General features: G+C 49.9%; 1 protein-coding gene across 6 annotated transcripts in view; it reads right to left on the bottom strand.

The window, feature by feature from the left end:
- LOC138572668 (single-stranded DNA-binding protein 3-like) overlaps window positions 1-17172 on the bottom strand; it is a 1217622-nt gene that overhangs the window by 133589 nt on the left and 1066861 nt on the right. For all 6 annotated transcript variants that reach the window (XM_069649275.1, XM_069649276.1, XM_069649277.1 and 3 more), the window contains 2 exons: window positions 16140-16206; window positions 800-870 (listed from right to left, as the gene is read on the bottom strand). In XM_069649275.1, coding sequence (XP_069505376.1) covers window positions 800-870; window positions 16140-16206 — 138 coding nt within the window. The remainder of the gene's footprint in view (window positions 1-799; window positions 871-16139; window positions 16207-17172) is intronic.

Genomic DNA, 17172 nt, shown 5'->3' with positions numbered 1-17172 from the left:
GTGATCAGGCAATGATGGGAACATGCAAGCACTTGACAGAATCAAGAGCAAGCATAAACAGTGCAGAAACTGTATTCTTGGCCAAATATACAGTCGTATGCAGTGCAAGATAGAAAATACATTTGGGAATCATGACAGTCACAGCCATTTCCACAAGACTGTTCAGAAAGTACGGAAATGCATTTCATATTATGTGCAAAAGAACACGAGACCCCCAGCAGGGAGCTTTAGAAACACTGGTCTACAGGCGCGTTATAAATGACTTATCATATCAGATCATATACACATTAGAAATCAGTCAGCAACCCCAGCACCATTTTGTCTGTGTGCCCACACTTACTAACATTGTCATTGTCAGAGCCACCATGGACTGCAGTCGCAAACCTGCCGCCCTGCTCAGTACGTTTTGGAACAAACTTGCCCCCGAGTCTTTTGAATAGCAACATTTCTGCGCCTTCAGATTCTCACACCGAGTCTTTAATAGATTCCAAGAGACTGGCTGTTGAAGGGGTTTTGGTGGTTGCACACAGTGCCTGCCCCGTGCATATAACATGTGTCATATTTTAAGAACTTCGATAGAGGAAAGCTACACATTAAGTACAAAGTTTGTGGACGTGTTTGTTATTGCACCTGGGATAGCACCTCATAAAACACTAGGCAAACTTTCTAAATATTTTTGCAGTTTGATGCCCGTTGTGGAGTCACAAGTTGTGCATTATGCTGCCATCTAGTGGTTGCAGCAGGAATTGATCACGCTGCACATAGGTCCAAATGAAATAGAATTGTCAAAGTGACTTACCTGAGGCCCCATTCCTGCCATCCCGCGCGGCGGATTCATCCTCTGCATAGGGCCACCCATGTTCGGATGACCTGGTAAATTAAAAAGAATGAGTCAGTGCTCTGGTACTGAAGCAGAGTCTAGGCAGTTTCACAGCAAAATAATCATTCAGAAAGGGCTGCGGGTCTTCTCTCCAAAGCTGCAAATTGCAGTGAAGATGCAGAAACATTTAACCCCAATAGGGCGACACTGACGTTAAACCGAATAAGTGCCTCGCTGAGGCAACTGCTGCCACTACTCTACCATCGCCTCTCAACATTGCCCCTGCCAAAAATCACGGCAGCACCAACACCCACCTTACAAAACATTACACATGACCCAGCTTGGTTATATAGTCACTTTACTTTGACCATATTTAAATGGGAGACCACATAGGAAACTTGTTTCTAAAAAAAAACAAAAACCGTCAACAATATCCATTGCATTCGGGAGTTGGTAGCCCATTCCTGGTATTAACTTTGCCTTCTGGGACTTGTGGTCTTGGATTTATAAATGGGGAAATACAGGATTACAAATCGCAGAATGCAAAGTTAAAATCAGGGCTGGACTAGCAGCGCCGAAAGAGAATGGATAGTGTGGGCAAACATGTAAAAATACAAATAAACCTGCTTCGGCAACTGTTTGTTTTTTAAATCTGGGGAGGGTTTAAAACATGCCATGAAAGTGCTTCTGCATATGTGCAATGGCTGCTGGCGGCTACCCGCGGCCCACCACTGCAAAGACCCTGGGAAACCAGCCTTACTGTGACAAGTCCACACAGACCATGAAGAAATCCAACCCACGACTACACACTCAGGGGATGGTGTAATGAGGCACAAGCCTCAGTATCCAGTATTCGGCCCTCATGGATCGAATCTGACAGGAAGAAGAAGAGAGCAGCAGCAATGGCTGCTAGGATACTTGCTGAAACCAAGGCTGGGTCCGGCTCTTTACCCGGATGTAACCAGATAAAGAGCTGGTGGGGAATTCGAGGGGCATTAAGCCCCTGCACAGTTGAAAGGGGTACTCCCATGTAAACTCGCAGTGCAGGGTGGTAGAATGCATTTCCGGCTTTGAAGGCGAATATTGATACAATGTAGCAAGAATATTTTTGCCAGTATCTTTTGTTTTGCTTTCAAAATGCATACAATGTAGTTTTAGTAAGATGTTTTAAAATAAGAGGTACTGAAGTATCACAGCTGAAAGTTAGTTTAGAAAACATGAATTAAACGCCAGACTAAGCGATCAGCTTAGTCACAAAAGCTTGCAACTAAATTACTATCCTAATTTAAGTATCCGTTTTTCGTTTTCTTCTAATAAACTTGTGTTTTATTATATGTGACAAATATGGTTATGTAACCGAACAACATAGAAATTATACTGTGTTTCAAATCGGTGACCTTCTGGTTACACACAGACCCCTGCAATAGGGTCTCGCCCCATTCAGCAACTGTATAGCTTCCCCGCTATACAGGGTCCCCGCTTCACTTTTCTCCGGGTTAGTCGCCCTACCATCCATCCCTGGCTCTACTCCAGATGCCTCCTGCTTCACTCCCGGGGTCCCTGGCATTTGAAAATCAAATCAAACTTTGAATTTACATGCAAAATACCTGTCCCTACTCATCATTTAGCACGCGGTTCCTTGTCTAGGTAATATCTACATTATCGCTCATTCCAAAGGCCTTTTTCTGCAAAATTCAATAAATGTTATGAGTGTAACAAGTTTTCATGGCTGGCAGCAAAACTCATTACGGAGTCAATGAAAAAGCTAAACTACTGGAATGAGACGGAGAGGGGGTGGCGAGGGATGGGGGCTTCGCTGAGCCGGTGCAGGCATTCAACCCAAATCATTATTAAAATGGCCGCGGACAGCCGTCCAGATAGCATTCCCAATTGGTTTGTATTCTGAAAACATTACATACATGCCGATAGGCTTTAGGGCATCTCAAGTCTTACACAAGAGAATGACACACTGGACTAGATTGTGATCATGCGAATGGCTGCGAGACACAAGTCCACGGACTGGTGCCCCCAGCGTCATTGGGTATCTTTAGCCTAGGTGCCATCAGCTTGACGTCAGTTGATCTCATTGACCGACATTGCAGTGGGAGAGTGAGGCCATATTGGGGTACATTTGTTTGAATGATTGTAGGTTGTGCACTTTTTATGTTGTATTATTTTATTGGTGGTCGCGAGCGCTCAATTACCACCAGAGTGGCTGCTCAGTGCTGCACTTACGGCACAGACCAATACATTTCCTTCGAAGGAACAGCCACGTTTTCATGTGGCTGGTATGAAGGTTGGATGATTCGGTGGTAGTTTGGATATTTCTGGTCTGCAAATTCCAAGCTTCACATTCAACAGAATATTTCTGAAGCCCATTTAATTTTTTCTTTTAACACATTGCACTACGAATCAATGCAGGGGGAGATCCCCCGCAGCCACCCCACCTCCTCCCCACTTTAATTAATACCCCAACACAACCCCCATCAACATTGCAGAAAAATGTGTTAAATGAATTCGATGTAATGGGCTTCGAAGAACTGGGCCTGCGATATAATGCTGGACTGCGATGAAGATGTGTTTTTGTTTGCTTCGTCTGGAGAATAGGTGGTTTGCTCCAATCAGAATGGGATGCAATTGACAAAAAATAAGAAGTTACTATATATGAGTTTGACTGCTAAAATGAAGCCCTGTAGTATCAACTGCAAAGCAAAAGTTATAACAGCAGGGCAGTTTCTTCTTTGGATCCACAGTTTAAGTCTCATCCACTGATAAACTAAAAATGGTAATGTAGGCTTCAACTCTAAGAGGACTTTTAAAGGGACGTAACAGATGAAGTCACAACTGGTCAGTCACCTCCTGGGTCGCTCACATTCCTGGGGTTTTGAATGCACCAGGAGTTCTTTCTTGACGCCTTGCCTGGAAATCTCTGGTTATCTGCTTCTCGTTCTCAATTCTGGGGAAGCCTCTGTCCTGGGCCATCGAGCCCCATGTGCACCCAGAGGTTAGGCAGAAGCAAGGGTAGATGCTTGGCAGGGGTTAACTAGCTGAACCTTCCCCAGGAGCAAGGTAATCTGATCTTTTCCAGAAACTTTCCCTCAGTATGTTGCCAGCTTCTGGTTTTAAGGTCCTGGCTGTGATGAATCCAATGGAGTCATCATGGATTCCCCGGTGGGAACTCCCCCCCCCTCCCCCCATGTAGCCGGGGGACGGCATCCACTACCTGATCCGGACTCTGGGGGTGGTTATACGAGGGAGGATCACATTGGAGGATACAACTGCTGAGGCAATGTTATGACTTCATTGGAGGAGTTCCAGTGCCCCCCCCCCGTTCCCATGAGAAAACACCCCTGACCCCAAGATCTCAATGGCCTATTTGTCCGAAAACTATTTCCCCCCTGTAGGGGACATCAAGAAAACTTTTCTCCACATCATTCTAGTCAGGCCCCCACTTTCCACCCAAACACCCATATCTCACATATAACACCTGTTTTTCTTGATATGCCTTCATGTAAAGCCCAGGAGAAAAACCATTTAAGAGTCCAAAGGTAACGATGATCTCTAATCTTGATGTGCCTTTTTGCGAAATCGGTGAGAAAAACCATCCTGGAGTTAAAGCCCAAATAAAGTTATGGACTTCAACTCCCATAGCCAATCAGGTACTGATACGGGGAGGCAGACAAGGGAGTTTGTGCTAAGTGACAGGAGTGCGAAGTACAACATGCAGAATAGTTGTTTTTCCAAACCTGCAATGAGCGGGACATTTAAAAATGGAAACCGCACTATGGAGGAGAGAGTTGCAGCAAGCAGTGCAAAAGGAGATGGCGCCACCCACACTAAGGCTTCTGAACGCGAGGCACACCCAGAGAGCTTGCGAAGAGGAGAAAGCTGCCAGGACAGGGAGAGATGCCGTGTGAGAGCAAGGAAGGCTGTGGAGATGCCAGGAGCAGTGCAGAAGCTCCTGGAGGTTGGGCCGCTTGATGGGACAGTAGTCTTCACTCCGGGCCATGAGGGATAGCTGGCGTGTGACCGCAGAGCCATGCTGGATGCCGAAGCAGGGTGCCCACACACTAAACTGGAAGATGGGTGGAGAAGCCATACAGCAGAGGCGCGAGCAGCGTGGGAACCGCTGAAGAAGCTGGTGAGCCTGCCCAAAGCAACTGGGAACCCCGGGGCGTTCTGACAAGCGCGCCTACAAGTGATTGAATGGTATAAAATTGCTAATGCAAGAAATATACAAAGGCATAGGTTGTTTGAATGCAGTCAAGGCATAGTACAAATGGAACGTTTGTTTGAATGCAGCCAAGGCAAAGTACAAAGGCAAGATTCAATAAGAAGAATGTTTGAATGCACATAGTGTAAAGTACAAAGGCAACCCCCAATCAAATACAGATGCTTCCGATGCCAATGTGGGGAAGAAGTTTGAGCAAGTACATTTGAGAAAATGTTACCAGAGACAGATATACCAAAGCACTACACAGTATATGCTGCAGTTGTATCAAGACACTGTGAAGAACCACATAAGAAGTCCTGGCAGGCAACTATACTAGGCATTGGAAATTGTACAAAGATTCCTGGCAAGAGAGTACACCAGGCAGCTGGAAATTGTATAAAGATTCCTGGCTGGGGATTACAAAAGCTAATCTGCAAATAACTTTTACAGAAAGACTATTACAGAACTTTGTTGTTTAAACAGAACTTTTTGGTTAAACAAGAACTTTGTAGTCCAGTGAAGACACATGGAATTGTTGGCTAAAAAGACATTTTGCCATCCCGTTTAAGAATCCTGTGAAAGGGGACCACCTCGTTTGAGTAATTCTGATACTTTTGGTTTTGAACACTTTTTCTAACATTAAAGACATTTCCTTGCACCTTATGTTGTTTATAAGTAATGTAAGTGGGAGGGTCAGGACAGGTTGTTTTGGACACAAGGATAGCTTTTCAGTTACTGACATCCTGACACAGACAGGTCCTTAGTTTCTTTTTCTAGGTAGAGAAGTTTCTCTTTAGAATAGGGCTTGAAAGGCCTTTTTCCAACCCATTTTTATTTAATACACATTTCTTTAACCATGAAAACAACAACCTTGTGTCAGTCTCTCATTTCTGAGCCCTCATATGGGTCTTAGCTCCCAAAGTCTAGTCCCATTGTATCCTCGAATCTTCAACGAATACCTTGCGGAACCACAACTGCACCACCTCTCCTCTGCAACCTGTCTCTCAGTTTGGGATTCCTGCTGCTCTGCCAAGTGCTCGTACTGCCAACCCTCCCAGGCTCACTCTTGTGTATGGTGGAGTTAATCACCCTTTGGTCCCCCACACCTTCTGTATGAACCAGCTCCATCCTACTTTCACAACCTCCTTTCTTCTGAGACTCCTTTACACCTTCCTTACAGATACCCTTTCCAACCTACTCTTTGAGGTTTCTCCTAAGCTCCTCCCTATTCCTCTTGCTGGGAGTTCTTCTCTTATGCCTCCACTCTACTTTCTCTTTGAACCGCATCCCAACTTCCAGCGAGATGTTCTCCATAGCCATGGGCCATCACAGACCTCGCTCCACCTCTCTCCGCCACCTCTCTCATCAACACGTTTCCTGGGTCTCCTGCCATTTGTTCGGATGATCATTCATATTCTTCTGTGTTTCTCCTCTTCTTGGGCCTTCCTCAACCCCCTTCTCAGTATGCTTGTTTCCTTCTTCCTGAAGGTTTTCTGCAACTACCTCTTTCTTCTCCAGCTTCTACCCAGGTTTTCTCCTACTGTTCCTTTTAACATCCTCTCCCAGGTCTGGTAGAATACTCACTCAGCATTCTTTTTTCACTCCCCTAAACTCATCTCTAGGGTCTTCCTCCACCTCCTCCCCTCTGTTCTCAACCCCTTCTCATCTACCTTCTTACTCCTCTTCTCAAACCCCTCTCTCCTCCTCCTTTCTCCTTCTTCCATGGCATTGTTTGCCAAACAGAAGATTTTGGAGAAGATACTGGCCTGCACCAAAAGCCAGCATGTGATACTGAGCTTTTCGATGACTGTTTGGCCTTTCCTTAAGCCTAAAATGAGTGTAATTGTTGCGTTCTGGACTTTTTCTATGCTTCTGATTTGATAGGCGAGGGGGTTGGCATAGAGGGTGTTGCAGTAGTCCAGCCTTGATTTCCCAAGTGCTTCTTCCACCAATCAGTGTTTTAATGCTGACACATGTAGGGTAGAATATATTTTAGGAGTTTCATTTGAAAGAATGCTGGTTCCGCCACAGTACTAACCTGTTTATTTATGCTGCAGTCGGCATCCCAGAAGAAGACCACATTGTGTATCTTGTTTTTTTAGAGTGACTTTTCCAAAAAAAGATGCCAAAGGGGCATAGTGCAGAGGTTTCTTTGAGTAGATGACACCGGCCAAGGACTATTATTTGAGTTAATGCATAGTTTACTTGAGGCTGTTTTCCCCATCCTCTTCTCTATAGCTTTGAGGTTGTTTGTCCCGATTTCTCATTAGTCTTGGTGGCCTCTAACATTTAGGTTGCTATGCATATCACAAGTGTAGTAGGAGGAAGGGCTTACGTGTGTGCAGTAGATCCATGAATTGGGCATCATAAATCTTGAAAAATATTGGGGGTGGGGGGAACCCAGAGTTAAGGCACAGGATTGGCTATATAATTCTTCCCTGTGACTGGAATATAGTATTTGGTTGTGCTGATCACCACAGTCCCACTAGTATATTATGTTCTGTAGAAATCTGTTATAGGGTGCCATATGACCTCCTTAGTGGTCTCAAAGTGTTAAGGCTTGTCTGGGCATTGGTGTGTTGTGTTCTCACCTGGGGTATCAAGACTGTAGTCTGCGGAGAAATGGAAAAGTGAAGGGGTGAAGCCTGGGGAAGGAGGGTGCAGATTGGAGAAACCAGGGGGTTTAAATGGAGGTGGGGCAGTTTATGGCGAGAAGGATAATGTTTGTGAAAGGTTGAGAGTCGGAGGATCAGAGGTCAGGGTGGTAGAAAGTAGGAGGGCACATTCTAAGGTATCTGAAAGAGAAAGGAAAATGTATATGAAGGCAGTTTTGGAGAGATAAAGGGTATTATAAAATGTGTTATGTGGCTGTGTGATGGACTTGAGATGTGCTCAAGTGGACCCTTGAAGTGTGTCAGCTTTTATTGCCTGGGAAAACTTTTGATTTCTCTAACAAAACAAACTCCAGAATGGTAGTAAGTCTGGCACTGTCAAGCCTAGTGGTCAAGGGTGTCAAGACAAGAACAGACTGTGTGAAAGGTAAATGTGGATTTGCCAAAGAGGGTAAAAAGAGAGGCACGGGTGATGTATGCTCTGTATGCAGTACAGACTGGCACCCATTCATGGTAAGTGTTCTAGTGAGGCAAGTGTCTCTTTGGCTCAGAGATGGTCAGGCTCTGAAGGATTCCACAACGCCTGGGTATCATAGTTTGCACGTGTTTGTGTAAACAGTGAGCAAGGGAACAGGATAGAAAACACCCTTTCATTTACGGACTAGGCATGAACGGCAATGTCAGTCTGGCTCTCCAGACAGAAAAGTTGAGATGCCCTAGGGGCCCACTTAAGTGGGGGTGGGCTTTGAATTATGCCTCCTCAGGGAGAAATGACCCGAACCAAGCTGCCTAGAAGTGCTTGAGGCCTGCTAACAGCTTCATGAGGATGAATGTGCTGGTGTGGGAGGTTGGATTCCTGGTGGGTGGGGTTGAATTCTTCTGGGAGATAATCTGCATAATCCAGCCTGGTCTGCATTTCTCAACCTCAGCTCCAGTTTCCACAGGGTTCGAAACTGAGGGGAGCTGGGAGCTATTTAGTTCTTGCTTCTAGCACAGTAGAGCTTGGTTAGTATCAATCCAACAGCTTCCAGGAGCTACATTTGCCTACCAGGGACAACTGGTGCCTTCCAGACATGTAAATGTGGCATTCGAAATTTTGAGAATGTTAATAAAGAAGAATTAGAACACACCTAATACACATTTAAACGCAATGGTTCATAATGGAAAAAAGAGCATCTCTGGCAGCACCTGGTTCCCCTGCAGTAGCTCCTGGGGAAAGGGCACTCATCAGGTGGCTGGACCAATCCCATGAATACAAAGTCTCTGCCCGCTGTTTCCAGCCACCTGAGGCCCTTCCCCAGGTGGCACCATCTTTCTTGTTTTTTTTATGTGGGGCAGCAACAGGGCGCCTCTTCCTGTTGCCTCCCCACCCCCAAAACAAACCACTTCCACCCCCACACCCCATTCCCACTTACGCCTTACCCGCTGGACCAGAGCTTTGTTCTCTGGCCCCAGCCGCCTCCAGTCTTTTTCTCCACAAACCCTGGGGTGCGAATAGCAATCATGCCTCAGCAGGGGTGGGAGGGGGATGTGGGTGGGGAGATGTACTTGGCCCGTTACGGCCCACAGCCCTCGCTTTTCCAAGGCCGGCCTAGGATCGGCATGGAGGGCCGTGGCATGATTGCTACATTATGGCTTTTTCATAAACTGAGAGACATTTACTTATTCATCACGGATGTGGAGTGCTTCATGTCTCCTATCCTTCTAGCTGTTCAAAGAGGAAGACAACCTTGTACAAAGCAATGCGAGACTAATGTAAAAGGCCAAAACAAAATATGACATAAAATAGAACCAGCTCGCAGAGCCAGTATCTCCAAAATGATAAGGGCTGGGTTCTCTATATATAAATAAATAAAAAGGAAAATTAGCAAAACTCCCAAGGGCGATTTGGTTACAGGCCAGAAATTGGGATGGGAGAATGAAATGAAAAAAAAACACAATAGTGCAACGGGTTTAGGTAGGACTGCAGCGTGGAGGGTGTGGAAGCGGTAGAAGTCCAAAAGGGTTATGCAATGGGGTGTCGACCCCCAAACAAGCAAAAGGAAGATGCCCATTAAAAAGCACCATTTCATGTTACAATGTCCAGCAAAAATGCCTTTTGGAAGAAGAAAATCATAGATCCTAACACAGCAACATTGCATAACATGTACTAGCAGCTCAACATAAGGAACAAGTTACTTACCTGTAACTGTTGTTCTCCAGCATGGGTCTGGCATGGATTCACATGCTCATGAATATTCCCCGTCGTCAGGCCGGGAATCCTCGGTATAGAAAAAAATCCAATACAACAACTCAACATTAAGCAGCTCTTACCTCCTCACCAGGCTCACCTTAGGCGAACAGGTTGCGCAGCACTGCTTGGCCGTCCCTGGAGTCCCGATTGACGCAGTAGAATCTTGTGAAGGTGTGCGTCGACCTCCACGTCGCAGCCCTGCAGATGTCCAGCAGGGGCACACCAGAGAGGAACGCCGTGGTAGCAGCGATCGCTCTGGTCGAATGGGCTCTCGGACGGCCGGGCAGCTGTCGGTTTGCCAACCGGTGACAGTGCATGATGCAGCTGGAGAGCCATCTGGAAATGGAAGTCTTCGAGAGAGCCTTCCCTTGATTCACAGTCCCAAAGTTCACAAACAGCTGTGACGTCTTCTGAAAACTCTTCGTGCGGTCCATGTAGAACTTCAGCGCTCTAGCTACATCCAGCGAGTGCAAAGTCCTCTCGGCCGGCGACGAAGGCGACGGGAAGAAAACTGGCAACACCAAGGGCTCATTGAGGTGGAAGTCCGACGGCACCTTGGGCATAAAATAGGGGTGCGTACTCAGCACCACCCTCGTGTCATGAAAAGTCAAGTATGGAGGCTTGCAAGATAGGGCCTGGATCTCTCCCACTCGTCGTGCGGAGGTGATGGCCACGAGGAAAGCTGTCTTCCATGACAGGAACTTCAAAGGCGCCGAATGCATAGGCTCGAATGGGGCCCCCATGAGCTTAGTCAGCACCACATTAAGTTCCCACGCCGGGGCAGGAGCCTTCACCGGCGGGAATGATCGGAATAGTCCCTTCATGAATTCTTTCACCAGGCGATGAGACCACAAGGACGCCCGACCCGTCGTCCTGGTATATCGGGAGATTGCAGCCAGATGTATTTTGATCGAGGCGTGAGCCTGTCCAGCTTTGGCCAGCGACATTAGGTATGGCAGTACTTGAGGGGCTGTAATCCGCAGAGGGTTAATCTTCTGTGCACGGCACCAGACAGAGAACCTCTTCCATTTATGTCTGTAGCACTTGAGAGTTGAGGACGCCCTGGCCTTTGCAAGAACCTCTCTGCAGTCGGCCGGGATGTCGTACCCTCCAAACTCTAGTGCTGCAGGAGCCCGGCCTGCAAGTTCAGCGACTCCGGGCTGTGGTGAAGAATGGCGCTTCCTTCTCTGGAGAGAAGGTCTGTGTCCGTCAGCAGCTTGACTGGTGGGGACGTTGACAAGTCCAGAAGGTCCGGGAACCAGATCTGTCTCGGCCACGCCGGTGCGACGAGGATCATCCTGCACCGGGACCTCTTGAGCTGGTTGATGAGCCGGAGCAGCAACGGCAGCGGAGGGAACGCATAAAGGCCGCCCCAGGGGAACGAGAAAGCATCGCCCATGCTCCTCGGCTGGGGGAACCTGCTGGCGAACCTCCGGCACTTGGAATTCGTCGCCGTCGCAAAGAGATCGATTTGGGATTCGCTCCATCGTCGGAAGAGTCGATCCACTTGATCCTGGCATAGTTCCCACTCGTGGCACGAGCGCAGCTCCCTGCTGAGTGAGTCGGCGATCGTGTTTTTTATTCCTGCCAGATGAAGAGGCACCAGAAACATCCCTTGGGCGACGGCCCAATGCCACAGATCCTGGGCTTCCTTGGATAGGGCCGGGGACCTGGTTCCGCCCTGTTTCCGGATGTAGAACATCGTGGTGGTGTCGTCGGTGAAGATCCTCACCACCTTGCCCTTGAGGGACGGAAGAAAGGACCTGAGGGCCCAGAACACCGCGCTGAGCTCCAAGATGTTGATGTGGAGAGTCTTCTCCTCCAGGAGCCAAAGGCCTCTCGCGTGAAGATCTCCGGAGTGTGCTCCCAACCTTCCAGGGAGGCGTCTGTCGTCACCGTCACCTGGTGAGCTGGGGTCTGAAAGTCTGTGCCCGCCGACAGATGAGAGCGGGTACCCCACCACCGGATCGCCTGACGGAACGTCTCGTTGAGAGGGATCCTGTCCTCGAAGCTGCCCGTCGACTGGATCCAGCGGGTGTCGAGGAACTCCTGTAAGGGTCTCATCCGAAGCCTGCAAAGGCGCACCAGATAAATGCAGGAGGACATCATCCCGAGGAGGGACTTGATAGATCTTACCCTGGCCATGTCCGTGGCCAGCAGATGCTGCACCTTGCCCAGAATGGTCCTGGTCCTTTCCTCCGATGGCGAGGCCAGCCACGCCACTGTGTCGAGCTTGGCTCCCAGAAACAGGGCGACTTGCGACAGAACCAGGTGGGATTTTGGAAAATTGATGGAGAATCCCAGGTCGTGAGCAGCTGGACGGTCTTCGCAGTGTGCTCCACGGCGAGCTCCCTTGTCCTTGCCCGGATGAGCCAGTCGTCCAGGTAGGGGTGGACGTGGATCCCCTGTAGGCGCAGCCGCGCTGCCACCGGTGCGAGGCACTTGGTGAACACCCTGGGTGCCGACTTCAATCCGAACGGGAGGGCCTTGAACTGGTAGTGCCGCCCTTGGACCCTGAACCTGAGGAACTTTCGGTGTCTTTTTAGAATGGGGATGTGGAAGTACGCATCCTCCAAGTCCAACAACGACAGGAAATCGCCCTCCTCCAGCTGTCCCAGCACATGCTGGAGGGTGACCATACGCAACTTCTGTGCCTTGATGTACTTGTTCAGTCGTCGTAAGTCCAGGATGGGGCGCCATCCTCCTGTCTTCTTTTTTACGAGGAAGTACCTTGAGTAAACTCCGGAGCCCCGAAGCCTCTTTGGGACGAGCTCGATGGCACCCTTCTTGAGCATCACCCTTACTTACAACAGTAGTTGAGGGACGTGATTTTCCTTCATGGCCACGGGTGGAACGCGAGGGCACTTCTTCTGAAACTCGAGGGCGTGCCCTTGGGCCAGGGCATCCAACACCCAACGGTCGGTGGAGATGGACTCCAACACGCTGACGAACCTCGCCAGCCGGCCTCCCACCGGGGTGCTTCGGCGGGGGCCCGACCCCACGGTCGGTTCAATCTTGTTTAGAGGCTGCCTTGACCTCCTTGACGACGACGGGCACCACCTGACTTGCCGCGTCCCCTGTAGGCTTCCTGGGACAAAGATCTTGCCGCTTGGCGGTAAGTGGAGGAGCCTTGTCTGCCTCCGGAGCTCCGAAAGGACAGCCGTCGCTGTTGGAGCACTCCCAGTGCCCGGGCAGTCTCTGTGTCTGTCTTGATGGCCTGAAGGTACTCATCAACCGCCTTCCCAAACAGGTTGTTCCCGTCGAAGGGCATGTCCAAGACCTTGGTTTGTACATCCTGGCGGAAAACCGTGGCCTTGAGCCATCCTCGTCGTCTCAAGCAAACGCCGTTGCCCAACTGACGGAAACCGGTGTCGGCGATGTCCTTTGCCACCGTGATGGCGTGGTCCGAAGCGATCTCCCCCTCCTCTAGGATTTCAAGGGCCTCAGCCCTTTTGGCGTCCGGAAGGAAGTCTAACAGAGGGGCGATTTTGAACCACAACTCCCTGTCGCAGCGGGCTACGATAGCCAGGGCGTTGGCCGCCTTGATAGTCTTTGCTGCGGATGAGATGATCCGTCGCCCCATCGTGTTCAACTTCTTGCCCTCGCCGTCCGGCGGGGAAGTTGATGTTGAGGCCGATGCCCCCCCAGCTTTCTTCTTTGCCGCCGCCGAGATGACCGAATCCGGGGTAGGTTGTGTCCGAAGGCACAAGGGGGCAGCCTCGGAGACCCGGTACTTCTTCTCGTACCGGTCCCTCTATGCCGGCGCCGTGGCAGGGTTCTTGAGGAGGGCGAGCCCCTCATCCCAGATGTCATCAAGAAGCGGTACGGCGAGGACCGTCTTCTTTTTAGCCTCGCGCCGCTGGTAAAGGAACCCTCCTTTCTTCTTTTCTTCTGGGCAGAGCTGAAAAAGCTTGGATGTCCTGGAAATCATGGCATGAAAGGATCCAATCTCGTCGGGCGGGGACGCCCGAGCAGGGGGCGTCGGGGGACACGTCCCGTCGTCGCCTCCGTCGTCATCTGTACCTGTCTTAGCCGTGTCCGTGCCTATATCATCCCAGTGGGTAGTAGACCGGAGGGAAGGCAGAGCAGGCCGCAGAGGTGGGAGAGGTGGCGTAGGATGGGTCGTCCTCCTCTTATGCAGTGTACTCTCCGAAGGCCCTGGCTCCGGTTCCTCCGTCGGGTCTGGCTCAGGTACCTCCGTCGGGGGAAGGGGCAACCTTGTCCTTATCTCTGAGCATAAGGACTGAATCGCTGACTAAATGGCCTCCAAGGTGTCCTGCGGCACTGGAAACGACGGGCGCGAGTGTTCTTGAGGAGCCTTGTCGGCGACACTGTCGCTCTCGTCGTCGCCCTCGTCGGGATCCCTCCCGATGGGCTGGGCCTCTTCCACGACTTCGATGAGCTCTTCTTCAGAGGTCGTGTCCGTATCCACGATGGCCATCAGCCACTCCCCCACCTTCTCCAACGAGGACTTTGTGGGGGTCTTCTCAATGGGCCTGAAAGACGACTCCCTCTGTGGTGGCAGGGAGACTCTGGGTCCTGAGGGCGCCTCCACTGGTGTAGCCTCCACAGGCTGAGCCAGGGCCGCGGCGACATCCTCAATCGAGGTCTTAGCAGGGTGAATTAAGGCCATCGCCACCTTCTGGAAGCCTGAGGCCTTCACCTTGGGGGGTGGGTCCGAGCCTCGCTCCCCCTCTGCCGGAATCTTCGAGATCGACCGGGGCCTCTCCAGAAGCTTCACCGGGTTCTCGGACTTCCTCTTACCCGAGCCAGAGCGTTGGCTCATGGTTGATGGCGCCGGGGAGGATGCGCCCTGCCTGACAGCCAAGGAGCCCGACCATTCGGCGCTCCTGGTGCCCGCGGACTCGCGGTGCTTAGCCTTTTGTTGGGCCCCTGTCGCCGGGGCACCCTCACAGGACTTAGAAGACCGCTCTGACTTCTTTTTCTTCTTCTCGCCCGACAGGCTCTTCCCTTCCAGCCAGTTGGCGAGACGGAGGTGGCGATCCTTCATGGTCCGCTCCGACATGTTCCCACAAAACGCACAGTCCTTCTCCTTGTGCGTCTTGTCCTCATGGAGACAGTAGAGGCATAACGAATGCTCGTCCTCCTTGAAAACATTCTGAAGCTGGCATCCAGGGCAGGTACTGAACAGCTGCCCGGGCGTCAAGCTTCCTTTCTCCTGTGCCATGTCCGGGGTAGGCCTCGGAACTTCTGGAATCCTCCAAAAGCCTAACTCGACGAAATCTTCATCCTTGAGGGGCGTAGAAAACTCCAAAACGGGTCCCCGTTGATCGGATGTAGAAACGGTGGAGCTTGAGGCTCTATTTAACCGAAAAATGAGAAAAATCTCCTGAAAAAGCGCAAAAACGCAGCAAAAGCTCGAGAGCTACAGCACGAGGACTCCCAACACTTGAACGTGCAGTAAAAATCTGAGGATGGCTGCCGGAAGCGGGGCTTAGGGAGAGGGCAGTCATTGGCTGGGGGCAGTATGACCCAGAGACCAGTGATTGGTTACTACTAAGAAAGGCAGATCAGAAACGAAACTGATACTGATTTTTTTCTATACCGAGGATTCCTTGCCTGACGACGGGGAATATTCATGAGCATGTGACTCCATGCCAGACCCCATGCTAGAGAACGGGGCGTACCATAACCTAGCATCCCAAACCTAAAATAACATAGCATTTGAAAGCCAACCTCAGCCTAGCATAGATGGTATAGAATAGCATAGCACAATCATACAACCTAACCAGGGCATAGCCTATGATATCAGACACTTAAGAATGGTGTCTAGCCTAACAGGTACTCAAAGGTAGCATGTCGCAAATATGATACTAGAGCAGGAGCTGGGAGAAGTAGCAGCATACGGGTCAAGGCAGAAGCCAAGCACCCAGGGGCCCCCTGCAGAATAGCAGGAGCTACTCATGCCAGACCCGGGGACACCCGAGAGCACTGCATTGGAAGTCTGAAAAGAGCCTATCCGAGAATCCCCTTCAGAAGTAAAAATACAGCAGAATCGTTCACATTATGAACATTCATTTCCAGCCAACAGCCCAAAGTGACTCACAGAACCGCAGCAAAGTCCCTAGGACTTGGGATACATAGTGTATTCCAGCATTATGTCGGGAAATGTGACAATGGGGCCTGGGCCATGACCTCCTTGCCGACATCATTACTAGGAACTAAGGATTAATGGTCAATCATGTGCCAGGGTTCCAAAGACTTGAGTTGCACCATTTAAGAGAAATAGCTAGGACTCACCTTGTGGTCTTGTGGGGTCCATGGCATTTGGCAGTAATGGCTGTGAACCTGGAACCCCTACTGGTGGCTACGAGAAATCCACACAACAATACAGTTTTAGGTTCATGCAATAAAAAATGTAACAGCCAAAGAAGAGAACAACAAATATCTTTCCACATGCAGTGGGGAATTATGTGACACACAGCGCCAATGAATCACCAGTAGGGCTAGGGAATGGTCCAACACATTTTCAGAATATTGGCCCATCAGCCCGTGAAATCTACTAATTCCCTTATAGACCAATCAGCTACTAATTACCTTATAGACCAATCAGCCACTGTTCCTCGTTAACACATTTAACCAAAGTTTAAAGTGATCTTCTGGTCGTTATTTTTTTCATCAGCAGCGTAGGGCATTTTCTGTGGGATTTATAAAACGTTCGTCATACAGTTCACTTTGGGAGCTCAGAGAGCCATTGGTCCTCTTCCAGATTCTACCCCTAAGGGCATAAGTTTGAAGAAATTGGTGTATTCTGCACCAGACCTAAAGGTGATAAGACTAAGATCTCCCTCCTAAATCTCCTGCTCACTCTGTGCCTGGGGAATCCAAGCAGGCCAATGGTCAGATCACTCTGTGCCTGGGCAATCCTACAGGCCAATGGTCAGATCACTCTGTGCCTGGGCAATCCTACAGGCCATGGTCAGATCACTCAGTGTCTGGGGAACCCTAGCAGGCCAATGGGACGATCACATTTTGCTGGGGAATCCCAGCAGGCCAATGGGACGATCACTCTTTGCTGGGTAATCCTAAAAGGCCAATGGGACCATCACTCTGTGCCTGAGGAATCCTGGCAGGCCACTGTGATGCTCACTCTGTATTTGGGAACCCTAGAAGGCCAATCGGATGCACACGCTATCCCTGGGGAATCTTAGCAGGCCAATGGGGCGATCTCTCTGTGCCTGGGGAATCCTAGCAGGCCAATGGGAATGTAAGAGGCCCTGAAGAAAAGGGAACATGAGATAACAGGAAATGCGGTGCATCAGCTTCCCACATT

Source organism: Ambystoma mexicanum, chromosome 1p (genome assembly GCF_040938575.1).
Source record: "Ambystoma mexicanum isolate Mex_15411 chromosome 1p, UKY_AmexF1_1, whole genome shotgun sequence".
Classification (NCBI taxonomy): domain Eukaryota; kingdom Metazoa; phylum Chordata; class Amphibia; order Caudata; family Ambystomatidae; genus Ambystoma; species Ambystoma mexicanum.
The sequence above is the reverse complement of the archived record's forward strand: the minus strand, read 5'-3'. Positions and strand labels throughout refer to the sequence as shown.